Genomic DNA, 22,723 nt, shown 5'->3' with positions numbered 1-22,723 from the left:
TTGGATTAATGCATGAGAGTCTTTAATAATTTCCCAGTTTCAAACTGGAGCGAACGACCTTGAACTCAGCAAGAGATCTGTGACTGATAATGAATGTACAATGAAGTTCTGGTACTGCAGTGCTACACAGAGCGCATAAAAGGGTTTCTGAGATTCTTTTTTTTTTACAAAAATAGCTTCCCTGTGCCCCAAAACAGCGCGGGGTCTTCTTGCTGACGTAATGTTTACAGGCTGCAGGTAGCCTGCGCCGTCCCGTTAACCTGCTGCCACCACCAATAGCAGAGGTCAGGGATGATCACTTTACAAGGCTGCTTCATACAAAACCCACACATCTGTGATCTATATGTACACCGCTGGGAACAGATGGGTTAGTAAGCCTGTCAAGCAGATTGTTACCCGAAACATATACTAAATTACACCTGCCGGCCAGTTCTTATCTTTTTTTGCCAGACCTTGTCTTCGTCTGCACCTTTGCTAAAAAAAATATCTGTACTAGGATTATTTATCATTAACACATACACTTAAAATATTTTTTTTTCCAAAAAGAGATACAAAATTAATTCACTGCAGTTTTAAATCATAAGAAAGCCTCATGTGCCCCACAACAAAAAGAAACAAAACCTTTTTGGGGTGGGCAAAGAAACAAAAAATTCTTTGAGGCCTTAGTCAGACGGGCGTTTTTCCGCGCGATTTGCGCATGCGCATGCGTCCGGCAATTTTTTAAAACCATTGCTTTGCAATGGTATCAGACACATGAGCGCTTTTTATGCGCTCGTCCGATAAATTATAGAACAGAAATCGCAGATCGCACCTATCTGCGATCTGCGATTCCTGTTCTCTTCTCTATATGCGCTCAATGGGGCCGGCGGCAGCAGCGCCGACCCCATTGAGAACATATAGAAGACAAATCATTCTTCTCTGCCACAGCTGTAACAGCTGTGGCAGAAAAGAACGATGTTTGCCCATTGAATTCAATGGAGCGGCAATACAGCCGCTCCATTGAAAGCAATGGGCTGCCGGCGTGCGCGGGGTGAATTGTCAGGAAGGGGTTAAATATATAAGCCCTTCCCTGCAATTCATCCTAAAATGTGTTAAAATAAAAAAAAATTGTATACTCACCTTTCCGCTGCAGCCGGAGTCCAGCCGCGGCCGCTGTCAGTTCTCCTGAACTGCTTCTCGGCACTATTCAGCTGGCGGGGCTTTAAAATCCCCGCCTGCTGAATGATCTGCCTCTGATTGGTCACAGCCCTGACCAATCAGAGGCTGAAAACACTCACACACCCATTCATGAATTGCCGTCTCCATTGAATGCAATGCGCTGGACAGCTCCGGCCCGTTTCTAATGAAACGCGGCTAGGAGCAGATTTTCGGGCGTTTTGCGGGCGACTTGCGCGCACCGGTCACACGATTTGCGGATGCGCATCCGTCATGCGATCCGCAAATCGCGCGAAAAAACGCCTGTCTGACTAGGGCATGAGAATGTAACACTCCAAAAGGTGAATGAATGGATGACTCTTGTCTAATCAAGTCAATGGGGTCACACACAGAAAAAAACAAACCGCACATGGACGCCGTCCAGTTGCTGTCAGTGTTTCACAGCTTCTTTGCTAAGAGATGCAAAAAATTAATTTGAGCCCGTTTCAGTTAAGTTTGGTGGGTTTTTTTTGAGGACGTTAAAAATGGATGGTACACAAAAGTAAAAAGATGGACATACGGACCACGTATGGACGTCATATAGAACTGCATAGGAATTCTAAAAAGTCTATTTTTTGGCGCATGCAACACGGACACGTTTTTAAAAGGCTCAGGTAAATTTGTCCTAAATGGAGAACTAAAAGTCCGGTTTCACACAGCGTATTTGCATGATGGTCGCTGCATTTTGCGCACGCTTGTGTGTTACTGTAATTTTTTCACAGGCATGTTGAGTGTATTCGCCTGTACATAAACACACGCAAGCGTGCGTCAATTGATTTCAACGGGCAATGAAATTAAATAAATTTTGTATGTGCCATGTTTGTGCGCCGTACGCATAAAAATTGAACATGCTGCATATTTTTTTGCGTGAATCAAAATGTCTACGCAAAATACACTTGCGTAAACGAACCTATTGAAGTCCAATGGCTCTATTCATTGCCTATTGCGTGCACAAATTTTTCATGTGCGCTGCGCAAATGCGTTTTGTGTGAATAGGTCCTACATGAGTACAGCTATGATTTGCGATAGGTTTGACCTCCGTATTTTGGTGATACACACATGCGCTCCACGTGAAGCTATAAGCCTTGTAAGAAGAGCTTCAGCATCTGCAGCCGCATGGAAGTTGCTGCGTGACTGAGTTATTTCAGTGTGTTGGGTGTGCCGGTGGTCCGCACATCTATGTAAGTGTAGTGCGGGGGCACAGAGTGCCTTATGTAAAAGCTCTGCTTGTCTCATACTAATTACTCCAATTTTATCCTGATAAGAAGCATTTTCTTTAACAGAGGGAACATAATAGAGCCATTATTCCTTTTAATGACAGAGCCGCGCTGACTGATCTTCTGACGTCCGTCTTGCACATTTACATTTCTTCGGCCCTCTTGGTGATCTTTCCTCATGATTTCAGCTGGTTTTATCCTTATCACAACTTAAATAACCTCTAGTGGAAGTAGTCGTCATATCTACTCTTCTTGATATCTCCTCCTCGTCGGATCCGGCTCATCTTCTGATTACTCTTGAGATATAGATTTTTTATAATTTGCTAAAACAAGGTCAAACTTTTCTTCTACACTTTTACTGCAGGTAATATAAGTATTCGTAGACTTTTATACTTCCATCTTGCTACATAAGGGTCATTGTGGGTCATTGTAGCTCATTCCTAAACATGAGTCTACTTGTGTTACAGGCTGCTTCAAGATGTGCTAAAAAGACATTATTTTGTGGTAGCCAAACAGGATCTTCAAGGGCGACTGTTGATTGAGATTGCTTTTATTTAGAAATGAGCAAACCTACTCGTTTAGGGCTATTTCGCAATTGAGCATCGCTTTTTTTCGAGTAACTGCCTACTCGGGCGAAAAGATGCTGCTTCGTACACACGACCATAAAAAATGTAGTATTCAGACACTCGTGTACATGTATGCACATGTTTTATGAAAATCATGAGTTACAAATGCTTATTTCTGTATACGAGTGTTCCCTCAGCACAAGGCTGTGCCATAAGTGCTCTGCTTTAAAACTACAGGTCCAACCAATTCAACTTTTTATAACACCAATTCCAAAACAAAAGTTGGACACTGTGTAAAATGCATTCTTTATCATTTTTTATTTACATTATTTTACAATGTGGAAATCTCCTATACCCATGTGTTACTCATAATAGAACATCTGTCAGAAGGTAAAAGTAAGACATTTTTGCATTTCATTAAAACAAAATCATTTTAGAAATGAATGGCGGCAACACATCTCAAAAAAGTTTAGACAGGGTTAACAAAAAGCTGGAAAAGTTCATGGTACTAATGAAAAACAGCGGGAGGGTCAATTTCCTACTAAGTCACGTGACTATGTATAAAAAGAGCATGTTAGAGAGGCAGGGTCTCTCAGAAACAGAGATGGTCAGGGGTTCACTACTCTGTGAAAAACTATGTCTAAAAATTGTAGAACAATTTCAGAAAAATAGTCCTCAACATTAAATTGTGAAGACTGTGAATATCTCACCATCTACAGTAAATATCATCAAAAGATCCAGAGAATTTGGAGAAATTCAAGAGACAAAGCTGATTGTCAATATTGGATGCTGGAGATCTGCAGGTCCTCAGGCGTCACTGCATTAAAAACAGGCATGATTCTGTAATGCAAATCACTGCATGGGCTCAGGAATACTTCCAGAAATCATTGTCTGTGAACACAGTTCATCGTCTAATCCAAAAGTGCAAGCTTAAGCTGCATTGTGTAAAGACGAAGCCATGTAACAACACAATACAGAAACACCAACATTTTCTCAGAACCAAAGCTTATATAAAATGGACTGAGGCAAAATGAAAAACTTTTCTGTGTCAGATGAATAAAAATCTAAAATTCTTTTTGAAAACCACAAACCCTGTGTGCTGCGGGCTCCAGAGGAAAGGGACCATCCAGCTTGTTATCAGTGCACAGTTCAGAAGTCTGCATCTCTGATGGTGTGGGGTTACATTAGTGCCTATGGCATGGACGGCTTACACATCTTGGAAGGCACTATCAATGCTGAGTAGTATATATAGAGGTCTTAGAACAACATATTCTCCCATCCAGACAACGCCTCTTTCAGGGAAGCTTTTGCATATTTCAGTAAGACAGTGCTAAACCACTCACTGCATTCATGACAGAAGAAGAGTCGAGTGATGAACCGGACGCCTGCAGTCCAGATCTTTCCGCAATAGAAAATGCTTGGCACCTTATGAAATGAAAAATCCAGCAAAGACCTCCCAGGACTGTTGAGCAGCTAGAATCCACATCAGACAAGAGTGGGACAACATTCCTCTCTCAAAACTCCAGTAACTGCTCTCCTCACTTCCCAGACATTTACAGACTGCTGTAAAAAGACAAGGGGATGCTACTAGAGATGAGCGAGCCCCCAAATGCTCGGGTCCACGTTATTCGAGTTGAGCTTTTCGTAAAATTCCAGAGCTCTACTCGAGTAACGAACCCCATTTTTGTAACGAGCATTTTTGTATGTGGAATGCAGGGTCCCAAGCTTTTTTTTTTTTTTCTTTCTTGGTTCGTGTCTCTCTCTCTCTCTCCCTCTCCCTCATCCTCCCTCCCTTCCAGAACAAAACTTTTCGAATGGCGCGGGGAGGAGCCAAAAACTGGGGCGGGGTTAAACACGATTTGATGCTCGTTCGAGTAACGAGCACCATCGAGAACGCTAATACTCAAATGAGCATCAAGCTCGCCAGAGTACATTTGCTCAACTCTAAATGCTACACATTGGTAAATATGGTTCTGGCCCAACTTTTGTGAGCTGTGTTGCTGCCATCAGTTACTAAATGAGTTAATATTTGAAAGTGAAATGGAAAAATGTCTCCCTTTCACCTTCTGATATGTGTTCTATGTGCTATTGTGAATAACATATAGTTATATGAGATTTCCAAATCATTGCATTCTTTTTATCTTTACATTTCTTTACATTTTGCAGTGTCCCAACCTTTTTGGTATTGGAGTTGTAAGGTGCATGTCCTGTTCACACTATGTCATGGCTTCCATTCTTACGCAGGCATGACAGCCATGATAGATTTATCTTTGAACAGTTCAGTTCTCAGTGAATCCTGACTAGAGATGAGCGAACCTACTCGGCCACGCCCCTTTTTCGCCCGAGCACCTCGATTTTCGAGTACTTCTGTACTCGGGCGAAAAGATTCGGGGGGCGCTGTGGGTGAGTGGGGGGTTGCAGCGGGGAGTGGGGGGAGAGGGAGAGAGAGAGGGCTCCCCCTGTTCCCCGCTGCTACCCCCCCACTCCGCCATGCCTCCCCCGGCGCCCCCCGACTCTTTTCACCCGAGTACGGAAGTAATCGCAGTGCTCGATCGAGTAATTACTCGAAACGAGTATATTCGCTCACCTCCAATCCTGACCGATGCCATTGACTCTACATATACTTGGATTATTTTGCTTTCCCCAATCTTTGTGTTGTACCCATCCGCTCTCTATTTCTACTTTCCGTGTTGTTTTTCAGTGTTTTACCTCCCTTAACCTCACGACTTTCATCTTTTATTGACCCATCCCTTAATCTCTGTATATTACTTTCTCACTCTTGCACTCCTCCTGTTTTTTTTCATAAAACTCCCGCAGATATAAGAATATTGGCGAACTGGAAACTATTTTGTCATTTTCAAGTGACCACCTCCCCGCCATTACTGCGCACTGGTTTCTCGCTTTTATTTCCTCATTAGCGCCCCTTCTGTACACTATCTGCTATACTATTGATTTGATAATTCTCTTTTCCAATATCCTTTAATTAGCTTACGTTTTCCCTGCAGATTGATTCCGAGGATGAATTTGAACAAAAAAATGGATTAACACAGGGAGACAAATTACGTGCCTTAAAGAGCAGAAGACAGCCAAGGTCGGCGACCACGGGAGCTCTACGGTAAGTGAGCTTGTATCACTCTATTATGTAGTAATGGTTTTTGTATTAGATCTTCTCCGCTGCATGTTCCACTCATCTCAACCTCTTCATTATTATCTAGTTTCTTTGTTCCACCCAACTGTGTTTCCGTCTCTTCTCTATATTTTTAGCTTGTGTAATCAAGATGTTAAAAGTGTGATTGCTCCCACTACTATATGTGCTTGAGGGTCACAATCCTAATATCTGAAGAAATGTATCTTTGATTGCAGACTAGAGGAAATGAAACCGCACACGAGATCTACGTCACAGCCTTTTAGGTGATTGTCTTAGACCTTTAATTATTATTTTTTATTCTGCTGTATTACCTTTGGTTGTCTAAGGAGCTTTATCAACTTGGCCAGTCTCAGTTTTGATCATTAGTGACCACCTTACCATATGTAGCAACTTTAAAGCTGCCTATAACCAAAGACTGCAACCCAACCAGCTGCAAGGCGAACCTTATTTGCTTTGTAGTTCTCCATTTATTTCCATAGACAGAAGGATAGGTATTACCTGCTGGACCCCTTGCAGCACCCTAGAAATTCAACATGGCCAGTATACAACACCTAGTAGTGTCTGACCGCAGAGACAGATATCAGTTCATTTGCAAATCCCAAAGGGGTTTGTATGTAACGTTCAGAGCGGCTTTCCAATGAGTTAGGAGCAATTTTTTAACTGTTTTTATAAGGGTATCTGATTCCTTAAGTTGAAGGGGTCTCTTAAGGTTTAACCCCTTAAGGACCAAGCGCGGTAAATATACAGCGCTTGGTCCTCAGCTTTAACCCCCGCCGACAGCAAAAATACAGCGCGGGACTAAAGCTTCTGCTCCTGCAATCAGGAAGGAGCAGGTTGGGTTCTCAGCTGTTAGTCACAGCTGAGGACCTGGAGGAGAAGGGGGGAAGCAGTTTTTGACTGCTTTTGCCTTTTCCTTTCCTGGGTACATAGTGCTTAATGAGCACTATGTAATAAAGAGTGAAGTGGAAGTATTCCTTCCACTATGCAATGCAGTAATTATGTGACCAGCGGGCTGGGTGCCTCCTGTTAGAGCAGAACTGCAGGGTCCTAGCAGACCCTGATAAGCTCATTCACAATAAAAATTGTGAATGACCCCCAGAGGTCTTATATGACAGCATGGGGGTAATAGATGTCCAAAAAAATATTTACAAAAATAAGTAAAAAAATAAATAAATTGCAGAATAAAAAAAAACCAACCAAATCGGTCGTCGTATGCACCCTGTAATCCAAAACTATACATATGATTTATCAAAAACAAACTGTGCAACCCATTCCCATACTTTATTTTAAAGTAAATATACTCAATAAAACTAGAAAACAGAAAAAAGTCAATGAAAAAAAAGATATATTAAAAAAATAGCCCTATATGTCACGGAAAAATAAACACAGCAAAAATAATTTTGATAGCTGAAGGAGAAAAAAAAATAGGACAAAAAAACCACAAGTGGGTATAAACCCTAAAAAGTGTCTGGTCCTTTAGGACCAAAACACTGGTCCTTAAGGGGTTAACAGCCTACTGCATAGTAAACAATGATTTTGTTACCCTCTTATGGTTACCATTTCATAAGAAACTATCTTGTGGTCTTTCTTAGAATAATCGCCTCTAACAGCACGCAGGGCACAATGTCCCCATTGAAGTCTTCTAGGATCTCTGCATCCACATCAGCAGTTGCCAGAAGAGTTGGGCAGAGTTCAGCATCCTCACCTAGCAAAGTCAAAAGGTGAGTTCCAGAAAGTATTAGTTACTGACAAAATTATCTGATTGTAATCCCCAAAACCCCAGAGAAGAAATCAGTGGTTAAAGTATCTAATATCTGTTTCCCTGACTCTGAAACCATTCCTATAATTACCATTTGTGACATAAGGCTTTGTTCACATCGGTGTTATTCGAGGCGCTGTGCAGACTTCTGCAGGTGCTGTCAGAACAGGGAGAATTGTTCCTTAATGGGGTCTGTCAGCCGCTGCTGGGATCTCTCATATGACAGCTCTGGCAGTATGACATGAGTTCCATATATAACCTCGAAACATATGTAAACATGGCCTTAGCTGAAATGTTACAATATATGAAATGCATTGTTATTGTGGGACATAGTTGTCTTGATTAAGAGATGGATGGATGGATGGATCTCTGCACTTGAGTTATTACAAAGTTGTAGGTGTGATAGGGGTAGGAATAATATCAGGCCTAATTAGCAGAGGAGTATTACATCTCCATACAACCTGGGACTTGTACAGAACCATAATATGGCACCCATAGAAGTCTATGTCCAACTGTATACATGTGCATGAGGCCTCTGTCTAAGGGCCCTTTTACAAGGGGCGATTGTCAGGAGCTTGCGGCTGGGCTCACACGAACAGGTTGGCTTTCCAGAAGACCTGCGATCCTTTGCGGAAAATAATTGCGAATGATCGCGGATGTACGTGTATGCACAGTGTATTGTCTGCGTGGAAGAAAGATCTCTCCTCTCCAGCCAGCATTCTGGCTTTCCTATCCATTCTCCTATCAAGTTTAGAGAGTTTCCGCCGCTCATACGCAACGTTGATTGCATATGGGGCTGTAGATCGCTCGCATCCATAGAGGCCATCCACTCGCAATCCGCGTTAAAATAGAGCATGCTGCGATTTGTTTTCCACTCGCAATTCGCACCCGCGAGTGTGAAGGAAAATTATAAAAAGCATGTCTTGCAATGCCCGTGTTTTACCGCGGATCTTCCGCGCGGACGGCGATCACAGAATCCGCAATTCAGATTCGTTCATGTGAGCCCGGCCTAAGTGTCTGACAGTTATCCCAATGATCATTGCTCCTATGCTTTCACACAGGGAGCGGTGATCGCGCCCGCTCGCCTGCCTCTGCTTGCTTACACAGGAGGGTCGTTGTTTGACTTTTATGCCTACAGAAAATGAACGCCGAGCGATACGCAATGATTATTCGCGATTTGTTTTTTAGTCGCTGGCAACATTTACACGGAACGATTATCGTTTGTGTTCCCAGCAGGAATCTGAACGATATAGTCATTCCATGTAAATGAGCCCTTAGGAAGGAGAAGTACGAGACAGAGTTACAGCTAGAGTTACGACTGGCGTTGAAGAAGTTAACACCTTTTGTCACTTTCGGATTCTGCCTTTAGAATGTCTGCGTGGGATAATGTACTCTCATTACATGTGACAGTACTATTATGGCATTGTACTAATGACTCTCAGCGGTATGATCTGCCACATAACTGCATTAAAGATATATGCGGAATATCAAGCTTGCCATCACGCATTAGCAGAAGCAGAATTTTGACACCTGAGTCTTCAGAGCAGACCAGTAATTATACGAACTAAACACTGCAGAGTAAAACGAATCCTATTAAAAGTTTTATTCGCTTAGGCCAGATTCACACGACCATATCTGCACATGTAATATTGTGTGCACAATACCCGCCGAGTAGAGCCCATTGATTTCAATGGCTTTGTTCACAAGCGCTTATTTTGTGTGTGCAGTTTTGTCACTACCCCAAAAATAAAAATACACAGAATGTTCTATATTTCTGTTTATTTGTGCAGGAAAATAAAAGATATGGAACTAATTATACTAATTGGCCATCTCAATGGCTGGGACTGGGGTTGCATGCTTTTTTGTGCTTGACAATGCGGGCAATTTGTGTGTACAAAAAGTATAGAGGAAGGCAAAAAAAAAACAAATGGGGAAAATTCGCTTCTATCTCATTGTTTTGGGTTTTTTTTGGCTTCCTCTGGATCAACAGTGGGGAAGGGGGTAATAGGCTGAACTGGATGGACATATGTCGTTTTTTGGCCTTACATACTATGTTACAGTAAATCAGAAAGATGGAGCAATACCTCTACAGCGCCACCTATTGGAGGTCAGCATTCCTGAAAATTAATGTCCAGCCCTTTATACAGGTCTTTAGAACAATGATTGGGAATTAAAAACCAAAACAGAATCCATACACAGACCGCTGTTTCTGTGTTTCTTGGCTAGTGAGAGGCCTAAGACATGAGTGGGGAGGGGTTAGGTATCATCACTCCTTAAGGAGAGCACCTAGAAGGTGGGTGAGGAGACTTAAAGGGCCATGCATGCTCCTCTGGGTAGTATGCAAATAAGGGAGGTGGAACAATACCTCTACAGCGCCACCTATTGGATGGCAGCATTCCTTCAATGCCCAATCATTGCTCTAAAGACCTGTAAAAAGGGTTGGACATTGATTTGCAGGAATGCTGCCATCCAATAGGTGGCGCTGTAGAGATTTTGTTCCATCTTCCTTATTTGCATATATTTCCCAGAGGAGCATGCATTGCCTTAGAAGTCTCCTTACTCACCTTCTAGGTGCTCTCCTTAAGGAATAATGATACCCCTCCCGACTTATCTTACACTAAAGCGCATGCAAAAATACAACACCCAATGCACAAAGGTGCACATAAATGCGCATACGCCCATGTAAATTTAGCCTTAGAATTGGAAAAAAAAACAGACTGCCATTGTTGGCATTGCCTTTAATTACAGCCGAGTCGTATCACATTCTGCAATAGTTTGCTGCATACAAATGTCAGCTAATAAATAAATGCAGTAGTTCAATGCAGTAAAGAATTAAAGTATACACATCATCTATTATATAAGTGATACATCCGTACGTCAGGGCTTTGTAGAGATCCGGCAGTGAACAGAGCCGTGGGGTCTTTGGATGAGAAGAACTTGAGCCTGTGCCATGTCTGGAGAACGAATGCTTCCTGCAGCCAGAACTTCTCTCCGGCTCCCTGCTTCTGGAAATTCCCATTATACTCCTGAAATTCATCAGAGTATTTTCATACCGGAGGGAAATTTTATTACAACATCTTTAATTCTGGTTTATAGAAAATCTCATCCCACTGAGGACCAGTCATAAAAAAACCCCAATCAGTTGTGCACTTTTACACCCCCGCTATGAGTAGAATATTTCCTGCTGACACAACAGATTCAGTGCAGATGGGCATTTAGGAGAAATCAGGTTATTTTGACAACGGACCTCCTCGGAGTTGATAGAATTGTCCGTTTTGCAATAAACTGCGTAAATATGTGTGCGGTATACGCAGTGGAAACAGAGAAGCGCTTGCGCTTTTTTAACAGTTGTGCATGCTGGTGATACACTTTCTATATGTGATGCCTAAATATTTGTGTCATGTTTGCATTGTATTTGCTTTATTAATCGCTCCAGCATGAGCTATAAGAGCATGTCTTCAGTTCATGTCATTGTCCTGCATGTTCATTAGTGCACCAGGGTCTGTGATCCCCTCATGTTTTCTCCTCTCAGTTATTCTGTAAGTTCACGGTTTGCTGGCTCGCTTGGGAATCTGAACTCTGCTCTGGAAGACATAGACAGCTCCCGCAGTTCCTCTCCCTCCCGCCCCAGCTACACCCCGGCTCACCCTTCCAGCTTGTACCCCTCCAGTCCTCATGGGCGAAGCCAAGGCGAGCTCAACAACAACCGTAACTGGAATGTGTCTACTGCGGGCAATGAGTCCTACGGATCCTCTCGAGCCTCCTACACAGGTCTCACTTCCACTGCACGTTATCTGAGCCGCTCTATTCCTGTAAGTGTCCTCATATTGCACCCTGCCTACCATCAGGCAATCAGCAGCCTGCTAACATATGATGATGGTATACATTTCTGCCTATGCTTAACGCTCTCCCTGCTTCGGGCTTCTTCTAAGCTAACCTAGCCATGCTGCATTGCTTACCTAATGACATGTATTGTGCATCTATACTCATGTGGAAATGCAGAGATAGGAGAAGATATGAACCAATCAAAGCAGGAAAGGCAACCGATTGGTTATTTTCGCACTGAACATTAAAGAATAAAATCTTTAAACTTTTACATTGCTAAGATAAACTTTAGTCGTTGGCATACTTTGCCAAACAATGTGCTGTATGCTTCGATTTATAGAATAGCCGTACAATGTGATTTATAAGAAAGCATTATTTAATGGATCAAGTCTTATTTCTATGAGGTCACATGACATGGAGATATCAGACAGGCTTCCTCCAGACTAACACAACCAAACAAAGGAGGCTGTAGAGAAAAAACGGAGCTATCGCCTCATGGGACCTCAAGGAAGAAAGATTTAGTGAAGTAGGAAACTGACTCATCAAATAGTTGACACACAGTTACTTTTCAGAGTTCTGTAACAATAATGTGTTCAGGAGATAAAGTTGGCAAAGGAAAGCCACTTTATACATGGAAAGTGAAATGTAGATTTTCCATTGAAAGCTTAAGGGGTTGTCCGACTTCAATTTTTCTTTTACAATCATGTTTCCCATGCTGAAAAGTAAACTGGTGCATACTCGCCTTTCCCCACTCCCTCCGTGTCCATCGCCAGCTTCCCCGGGTCTCCTGGCTGATTTATAGTTTACTGGCTGCAGCAGCCTGTGGCGTCCCGTAAACAGGCTGCTGCAGCTGATGACAGAGCTTAGCGATTGATACGAGTTCTGGCATGGACTGCAGCAGTGTGTGATGTCCCGTAAATGAGGCCGGAGCGGCAGCAGGGACAGGGGAGTGTGGGCCAGTTTATTTTTTAGCTTGGGGAAGAAGAAACATTTAAGTGGGAGAAAGTAAGGTAAATTAGAGTCCAAATTCAATAATGAAACCACCTGATGTTGGTGTGAAAGTCTTTGTAGTACTAAAGGCCAAGCTAAAAATGAGCATTTACTTCTAGCATCCGCTTTTCATATTCATCCTATCATGCACCCTCCTGTTTAATATTTGGGGTAACAAACAATGCACTTATGTAGAAGAGAAATCCTTATCTTTAGCAGGATTCCGTAAATTTTGGATTAGACATGATCTACCTTTCTAATAGTCTTAGGCCTGATTCACATGGGCGTATATGCCCACCATATAACATGCATATTTTGTATCTGCATGAGGGGTCTTTCACACGAGTGTATACGCTTTTGCACTCTTTCGGCCGTGCCGTAAATTTGCATGAATGGACGATTTTTTGCGTTCTAGTCCTGTGCTTAATTAGCGTTTTCTCGTCCATTCACCTGACCGGGAGCGACGTTTTTAGTGAAAAAATACGTTGCACCTCGGAAACTCCTCACTCAGCAAAAATCCTCGGAATGACTTCCAATGCCTATACAGAGGCACCTGTAAGCTTTTCGCAGAGTTGCACATTGCTAAACTGCCTCCCCCTCACTTTTTTTCCCCCCACCTCCCATAGGAGTTTATGGGAGCTGCCACTAAATCAGTCAAAAGATACAACCAGAACTATCTTTTTGCCCACCTTATAATTGCCGGTGCGCATTTCGGTTGTGTACATTCCGATTTTTTTTTTTTGCACATGCTTCTGTAGGGCTTTTGTTGTTACCCATGGACTCTTTCTCACCTCGTTTAGGCTTGCTTGTTGCAATCTGAGCAGAACAACTATTCCTAGGGAAAGAAGCAACAGTCATGATTTTTTTTTCCTTTCATAGATAGTTTGTTTAACCTTGGATTAATGTACACTCAGGTCTTTAGCAATGCTTTTGTAGCATTTTCTAGCTTTACTTGTCTCTATGACACATCTTTGAAGGTCTTCTGAAAGTTGTTTGCATCCAGACATGGTACACACCAACCAGTGTTTATTAAGAAGAACACATTTGTCAATAATCAGTCCTTGTGTGCCCTTATTTAATGGACAGAACCCACACTTCCAATCTCATTTCCTTAAACAAAACACCTTTTTCCAGTTTACTGTCGAAGAAGTCGCTCACACAGAAGTGGATGTTCACTCAATGTGCTTAGTAAAAGACGTGAACAGTACAACTATTGGTGTGTTATTAGTTTAGATTAGATAATTTTAGACAAATACAATCTAAATATTATGACCTAGATAATGATCAAACTACATTTTATTAGTAATCCATGTACACATTAGTGTAATTCCAAAGGTTTCAAGTACTTTTTCTTTCACCTGTGAGTTCCCCTGGCCCACAGTCCATGAGATCAACTCTGGGCCTACAAGGCTTGGTCCTGGATCTAGTGTTGTTCAACACTTTTAAAAAAAAATGTTCTAGGTAAGAGAATTGAGGGGAAACTGATCAAATTTCCAAATCACCCAAAACTAGAAGGGATAGCTAACGCTAGAGAAGAGAGAGGATTTAAAAAGATCTAGCCGAGCTTGAACAGTGGGCGGTGACTAACAGAATGTATTTAATAGGGAAGAATGTAAAGAAAAAGCGCATACAGAATGGGAGGAATTGGGCTAAGCAGCAGCACATGTGAAATAGATAGGTATACTAATAGATCATAGACTGAACATGAGTCAACAGTGTGGTGCAGCAGAAAAAAGGCAAATGCAATTCTGGGATGTATTAAGAAAAGCATAGAGTCTAGATCACGTGAGGTGATTACCCCCCTCTACTCTTCCTTAGTCAGACCTCATCAGGAATACTGTGTCCAGTTCTGGGCATCCCACTTTAAAAAAGACATAGATAAACTCAAGTTCAGAGAAGAGTTACCAAGATGGTGAGCGGTCTGCAAATCATATCCTATGAAGAATGGTTAAAGGATCTCGGAATGTTTAGCTTGCTGGAGACCTAATAGCTGTCTACAAATATCTGAAGGGCTGTCACAGTGCAGAGGGATCAGCCCAATTCTCATTTGTACAAGGAAAGACTAGAAGCAATGGGATAAAAATGAAAGAGAGGAGACACAGATTAGATACTAGACAGTGAGGGTGATCAATGAGTGGAACAGGTTGCCACGGAAGGTGATGAGTTCTCCTTTAATGGAAGTGTTCAAACAAAGGCTGGACAAATATATGTCTGGGATGATTTAGTGATCCTGCACTGAGCAGGGGTTGGACCAGATGACCCTGGGGGTCCCTTCCAACTCGATCATTCTATGGTTCATTATAATAGTGTGCATATTACAAAGTTAGAAAATACGTAGTGCTTAGCAATAAGTATATACATTCTCAGGGAACCCCTTGAACACTCTGGGAAGCCTCTTTCATTTAAATGCATGTATTGTAGGATGACAATCATTTTTGCAGTAGGGCTTAATAAAAATGTTGCAAATTGTGGCCACAGCCACCATCTTGCCTTAATTGTTATTGGCTGGTGCTGTGCTCTGGCCCTATTGCAGTGCTGCCCAAAGGAGGTGCATGCACACCTACACTCTTAAAGGGCCAGCACACATCCTGCAAATCTGTCCCCCTCTAATCCCTGACCACCTCTGCCTATATCATGCACCTTTCCCTAAGAAAATTGCCTAAGCTTTTGGTCTTTTGGATACAGCTACAGGTACTTGTTGTTTGAGTTGTATGACTTCGTGATTCTTATTCTGGCTATACCCTGACTGCTCTGCATTCTCCACTCTTGAACTCTGCTGAGCCTAGTCTGTGTGCCCTGACCTCAGGATTGTCCCACATGTTGAAGTATAAATTGCCTGCCCTGATTCCAGACTCGGCCTCTGTTCATATGCTGAGGTGCCGCACCTTGGCCTATTGTAGCGTCAGCTGCCACATAACCAGTGTGCAGCAAGGCAGATCTACAGGCACTTGCTGACAAAAAGTTTTGCACAGTTTGTCTTCTGCAGCTTCTACATACCACTGTATATAGACACTGCAGTGTAAGTCTCAATAGCAGATCTATCTGTGATGCCAGACTGATGGCTTGGTTTATCCATGCTCTCTTCTCCCCTGCATGCAAGAGCCCAGAGCGGAATCCGTCCCCTGACCACAGCTGGCGTCTGCGCGTACCTGTCACTTTTTTTCATAGTCTTTACTGCAGCAAACCACCGTCGGACAGGAACAGTACAGATTTTTTAAAAAATGTTTATTTTTCCCGCGCCGTCTCTAGGCTGTGACGCAGAATTCACGACCTTTCCGCAAGGTTAATAGAACATGCTGCGATTTTTCCCTCCGCTCACAGAAATCGCAATTCGATTCCACGAGTGTGCAGGAAGAAGCAATGCTCAATAGCATGTGGCGAATGGCATTTTCTGCAGATCCACGGCGCGGACACCGACTGCGGATTTTGCAATGCAAATCCGTTCATGTGCAGGCGGCCTAAAGGACTGAAAAACAAGCTGTCAGTATCACTGGCTGCTTTCCTACAGAGACTTAGACTGCAGTTTCTATATACAGTGACATGTAGAATCTGCAGAAGACAAACAGCGCAGAATTTTTAAGGAAACCCCACAGCAAAAATGATTGACAGCCCAAAATACATTCATTTAAGTGAAAACAAAATTGTCTCCAAAGGTGTCCAAAGCCTTTAAGTGTGATTGTTCTCAGTAAGAGAAACCAAGTAACCTTGTAGATATGATAGCTTTTAATAGCTAACAAAAATACATGATGTTAATGGGAACTTTCGAACCTTGCAGGGTTCTTCCTCAGGCATAATGGACCAGATCTAAAGACGCATTTATATAAAAGCATATATACACATGATCCTTTAAGCATAATGACAGCACATAAAATATGGCAGCCTGCATTGGATTAACACACTTATTCCATAGTTAGTCAGTAGAGATGAGTGAGCATACTCGCTAAGGACAATTACTCGATCGAGCATTGTCCTTAGCGGGTATCTCCCCGCTCGGAAGAAAAGGTTCGGCTGCTGGCGCGGGTGACAGGTGAGTTGCGGCCATGAGCAGGGGAGAGCGGGGGGGGGGGGGAAGAGAGGGAGAGAGAGATCTCCCCTCCGTTCCTCCCGCTCTCCCCCGCCGCCCGCCGCCGGCAGACGAATCTTTGCTCCCGAGCGGGCAGGTACTCGCTAAGGGCAATGCTCGATCGAGTAATTGCCCTTAGCGAGTATGCTCGCTCATCTCCATTAGTCAGCACTAAGGAGATACCTCTAGAAATGTCCAATTTTGTCAGTGTAAATATTTTAGGGACTTTTTACACAGGCGATATATTCCGCATCGCAAGTCGCAATAAATGCCGCACCAAAGTCCACACGGCTCCCTGCGGATTTTAATGCGGAAAAAAAATAGTTTAAATCTGCCTGCAATTCTGCATCAAAATGAGTTAGCCCTGCGGATTTTGGTGCGGAATTCCGTTGCGTCTCGTCGCGTCCCGTCGGAATGAGTTTCCCACATGTAAAAACTCTCATACTAGACCAAAAGTATCCAAGTAGTCTGCCATTGTTTTCTCTGCTTCCCTCCAAATCCCCCCCCCTCCCCCTCTGTTCACTTCTGTATTGATTGTGGTTCTGCTAGATAATGACTCTACCTCTCTTTTCTTCCAGTCCCTTCAGTCTGAATCTGTTCAGTTCTAGAGGTGCCCACGCAGCTATTAACCCTTTCTCCGAAATGAATCCTTTGCCGTGGAAAAATGGAAGTGACACAAAAAAAAGGAATCCATTGTCCAGATAGCATTTGAAGCTTGATGAAAGCCAATGAAAGCATGACATGTACCCACTACTGACGTATGTCGCTCTGCTACTGACTGTTGGGTTTTTTTTTTGTGCTTTCATCTCTGATTAATTTTTATTTTATGAACTGGATTTTTATATTGAATATATTTTTTGTAGAATTCAGTACTGATTTGTATATATTTGGTTTGAAAATGCGAATGTACTAATAAGAGAATGTTTAGGTGTATGTACATTTATAGGAAATTCTGATAATCTGGCAGTCATAGGACCATATAGCTAGAATGCTGGATTATCAGAATGGCCAGTCCATTCATCTGCCGTGGGAATGCCAGACCTCAACTGCGTAGTGTGAAGACAAGTGCCGGAAAATACTTACACGGGTTCTTTCTGCTTTTGTCTTCAGACTCCTGTGCTTGGAGTCTATACTTCCTTGGGAGATGTAGTAAAGAAGGACTCCTCAGTATAGGAAAGAACTCCGCTTTCCCACAGACTCTGCTTTACGGGACTTTTTAGGGATTTTTACTGGGGAGGAACTAGCCTGCAGTCTGCACCGCAACATGCAGTAGATTCCACACCAACATCCACAGGGCCGCCAGTGGATTTTGATGCAGAATTAAGAAAGGGTTAAAGGAACCCTTCAGTTTCAAGACAAAATTCTGTCCCAAGACCAGAGGATTGTATATTGCAGTTCTTCTCTGCCGTCCCTCCAGTCCACCGTTTCTAGGGTCCTATTTTGGCCAACACAATGTTCAGACTACCTAATTCCCCACAGTGCATTGGTAGTGTTAGACTACTAGTGCACTATACCTACTCTCTCATTGGCCAGAGCTGCTCATGTCATCGGCACTGGCCAATCAAAGAACAGTGTGCATCGGGTAGTTAGAAAATTGCTGTAGATGGTCAAGAAAAGGTCTCGAAACTGTTCCCCGGGACTTTTCAGCCAGATCCTTTTCATAGAACCATTACACAGGCACATTCACTATTCCAACCACAATATCCGGTCCTCTTGCAGTTCAGCGTAACAAAATTTAGGGCTTCTTTGCACTAGTGATAAAAATCGCATGATTTTCGCTCAATGCGAGAGTGAGTGAAAACGCAGAATTACGAAACCAATGATTTTCAATGGCTTCCTTCACATTTGCAATGTTTTCACTTTTGTGAATAGCCATAATAAAATAGCGGCATGTCCCATTTTTCTGTGTTTTTTTTTTTTTTTTTTAATCTCCCATGTTTCCCTATGGAGCCTCCTTTTTATCGCATCACGTTTTTGTGAAATGCGATGCGTTTTTAACATTAGAAAGTCCTGTTGACTTTTGCGCTAAAAAAAAATCATGGCAAAGAAAAAGTGCAAGAAAAAAATGCAAGTGGCAGCCATGTTTTTGTGAGAAAAAACAACGCTGGCGCTCAAAAATCGCGGGTAAAAAGTTGCAATTTTGCCACGATTTTCTTGCGGCGATATTGCAATCGCCAGTGTAAAGGAGCCCGTAGATCACAAGATTATTTATGTCTGGATCACCTAAACCAGAGGTCCCCAACTCCAGTCCACAGGGACCACCAACAGGTCATGTTTTCAGTGTATCCTATAGTAAAAACACCTGTGGCAATGTCTGAGGCACCGACAATAATTGCATCACCTGTGCAATACTGAGGAAATCCAGAAAACATGACCTGTTGGGGGCCCTGAGGACTGGAGTTGGGAAACACTGACCTAAACCAAGGAAGGTCTGGGCATATGGCTGTCATAGTAGGCGCTATTGTGGCGGTGTGAATGTCCACTACTGAAATGCTAGAAAGTAACAATCCGGCATTGGGGCTATTTTTCATTGCGTTTGCGTATGAATATATCTATATATATTGTATATTTATATATATTGTATGTTTATATAGTATATATTTATACTCACACACATATATGTTTATATACACATTATATAGATGATGCTTATCTAGTGAAATATCTGATTAAATATATTTTCAATTTTAGGAATTCTTTGTAACCAAAAAAAAAACAAAACTCAAATGATATATTTTTCTGTCTAGAATGATATTTTTATAATGTTTGCTGTGGATTTTTCGTTACCTGCACTGTTGGTGCGGATACATTTTCTATAAATGCAATATTAGGATAACCTGATAATTATGGCTGTTTTTATAAGGGTTTTGGAAAAAGGAAATGAATGGCCGTAGGAGAGGCGGGAGGATTAGAATAACCTCTTTTTAATAGCATTTTTTAATATATTTAGTAAACCTAAATGAGCATCCTGGGACATGTAGTTCGGCTGTAGGGTAGAATATCTGTTTCTGTTTTTTTTTTTTACTAGGCAACTGCATTGCTTGCTAAGGTTCTGTATAACAAAGGCAAAACACAGTATCCATTTTTCAAATGAGCCGTAATTCATAGCAAGCAGTTCGATGAAAGCTAAATTATTGTAGGTTACTGCACACTTGCTCCGTTCAGATCATGTTATTAAGTATACAGCTTATTTAAGATGCAATTTATTGCACGGTGGGTATGGGACTTTTGAGTTTTGATCATTTGCTGTCACATTTCATATGTTTTTTTTATCTGTATCATTCAATAATGGGCAAAATATAAATGTATTGGGTTGTATAAGATTAGAAAAGCTACATTCTAGCAGAAATACCCTGAAAATAAGCCCTAGCTTGACTTTTCTGGATTTTTGAGGATGCAGCATGGTAGTGCCTCACTTCTCCATGGGCTGGGTCTGTTATGGGGCTGTAGTGCAATGCCAAACTCAGTCTGAGAATAAAGTAGGGGCTGTTTTGGAAGAAAGCAGATTTTTTTTCTGATCTCATACAACCCCTTTAATGCACATCTATTCAAAATGTGTTTTTATGCCCTACTACAGTGGTCGACAACCTGCCTGTCTTAACAACAGGACGGCCGTAAACGCCACGTTTTGCTGACCGCTGTCTATTTTGTAAAAGTATTTCTGTTTTACGCATTGTTTCTTGCAGATAAGTGGAAGTGCGCTGTATGTAAGATTTCTTTCTTTTAAGAGGGTAGGGTTCATTTCTGAAAACTAATCTAAATGGGAAGTAGCGTGTCAACCACTGAAAACAATCTGACCACTGCTATTTTGCTACCTGCTGTAAAAAGGGATGACTGCTAGAATCTGATTAGTTGCCAGTTGCAAAATCTCTACTTTGCTCTAGTTTTCCCAAAAAAGCTTCACTGTAATGAATCTGTTTCATCCTCCTTAAAGGTGGATTCACAGGTGGTATAGTTTAACCCTTTGCAATCCAGTTTTGGTTTCAGGGTTTCCTAGGGGGTTTTCTTTTTCTGTCATCTTACAATGGCACCATATGCTGGCTAGAGCCAGTGCTGCAGTATGTGACATGCCGGAGAGGCCCCTTACAACAGAGCAGCCAGTAATATACAGTAAGAATACCCTGCTGGACATCTTCTGACATCGGAGCTCTACAGGCTTCAATCACAATGTTGGAAGATGTCAGTCAGTGGATTGGAAAGGGTTAACCCCACAGACAAATGCACCACAAAACCCACATATCTAAAATACAGATTTTGATGCAGGTATAGATGCAGATTTAAAATACGCCACATGTGGATCCATCATGTTTCAGTTGGATTTTTCTTTTTATTGACTTTGTTTTTATGTATACAGTTTTGATTGTTCTATATACTGTACGTTCCATTTACCTGATAACTTTATTGACTCTGACTCCATTCACATGCGAGTTCATACCCCTTCATTCACGTAATAGAATGTTCTCTTTAATAAACCCACTTCTATTACTGTTTGCTGCACACATACATTTTATATACTGTACATTGATTTGGTTCAAAGCTAACTATTGTCTTGTATGGCAAGTGTAAGGGATGCAATTCAGAAGATGGAAGAATGTCTCTACAGTGCCATATATGACAAGGTAGCTTTCCTTGCAGTAATGCTACCTTCTAATAGGTGGGGCTGTAGAGGTATTTTTCCATCTTCCTATTTGCATACATTTCCTAGAGGAGCATGCATGTCTTCAAAAGTCTCCTCTCACCTACTTAGGAGCACCATCTAGGGAGGAACTTTACCACACTCCATCCAAATGTAAAGGGACTTCCTACTTTGTTGAAGATCTTGGTCAAGTTGAAGAAAAATCCCACTGATTCCCACCCCCGGTATTCACACTACCGCCACATTGCATGCACTGTCACTAGTTGGCACAGTTCACCTCTATACATTGCAGTGGAGTTGTAAATGGAGTTGCTTAGAATTTAAACCATTTCGAAAGAAATCTTCATAAAGTTAAAGACTTCCTTAAAGGGGTGATCTCATGAGGAAAATCCCTATTTAAATAGTCTAGGACATTTGCACATCATAGAGGGTAAACCCCTGCTTGGTATTCCCAACATGGGCTGGAATGGTGAGCTGTCATATAATGCAGTGGTATGTTTTTAGGCTCAACGCAACTTTCACCTCGATAATAGCTGAAGGTTAGAGAAGCTGCACCCAGATTCCATTTAAAAAGGGGGTTACCTTTGTGATATATAACCCATTTAAGGTAACCAACTTTATTATCTGATGTGTCCGTTTTATTATATGACACCATGTTATTTTATACAGCAGAAGTGTTTGGTGGATACCCTTGGGCTAGAACTACATTGTAACTTCGCCCCGACAGAGGTGGTGCGACCAAAGATTGCTGTGTAGCCCTGCGACCTCGCACTCTCATTGAGATCAATGGAGATATGGTGTGACTTGCAAGTTGTCACAACCGCAAAAGATCCATCATGGTTGGATTTTTTTTTGCAGTCTGCGGGAACTCCATTGACCTCAAAGGGAGTGTGGGGTTGTAGGGCTACACTACGACTTTTGGTTGCGGGGAGTTCCCAGTGACAGTCTCATTTATTCTTGGGGACTCATGCCAGTTAACCCTTTGACAGTACATGGCTTCATTTATAAATTGGGCCCCAAAACTGACGCCACCAATTGTTTGGGAATGTGAAGGGGGAACAATAAAAAAATAGAAATCCGGCAGAATCAGTGGAGCGATGGCTATAAATGAATAGAAAGCTGCAACAGTCATTTCTCCGAATGACTTTGATATGATTGTCAATCTTAGAACTTCTCAGCAACATTATATATGGTATCCATATGAAAATCATGGAAGACATTGTACAGTTATTTACTTAATAGCCTGAGAGTGCCAGGACATGTTGTGGCAGAGCTGCGGTAATCTAACTTGGATTCTCCCTTGCTTCATCTCTACTTGCTGTGGT

General features: G+C 42.1%; 1 protein-coding gene across 2 annotated transcripts in view; it reads left to right on the top strand.

The window, feature by feature from the left end:
• Positions 1–18,671, top strand: part of CDC14A (cell division cycle 14A) — a 91,778-nt gene extending 73,107 nt beyond the window's left edge. Inside the window, exons 12-16 of one of the 2 annotated variants that reach the window (XM_066597222.1) lie at positions 5,983–6,092; positions 6,341–6,388; positions 7,718–7,846; positions 11,417–11,696; positions 17,341–18,671. In XM_066597222.1, coding sequence (XP_066453319.1) covers positions 5,983–6,092; positions 6,341–6,388; positions 7,718–7,846; positions 11,417–11,696; positions 17,341–17,370 — 597 coding nt within the window. In that variant the 3' untranslated portion in view covers positions 17,371–18,671. The remainder of the gene's footprint in view (positions 1–5,982; positions 6,093–6,340; positions 6,389–7,717; positions 7,847–11,416; positions 11,697–17,340) is intronic. The other variant, XM_066597223.1, reaches the window with a different exon arrangement.
• Positions 18,672–22,723: the final 4,052 nt, after the last annotated feature.

This window comes from Eleutherodactylus coqui, chromosome 3 (assembly GCF_035609145.1).
Source record: "Eleutherodactylus coqui strain aEleCoq1 chromosome 3, aEleCoq1.hap1, whole genome shotgun sequence".
Taxonomy (NCBI): Eukaryota; Metazoa; Chordata; class Amphibia; order Anura; family Eleutherodactylidae; genus Eleutherodactylus; species Eleutherodactylus coqui.
The sequence above is the reverse complement of the archived record's forward strand: the minus strand, read 5'-3'. Positions and strand labels throughout refer to the sequence as shown.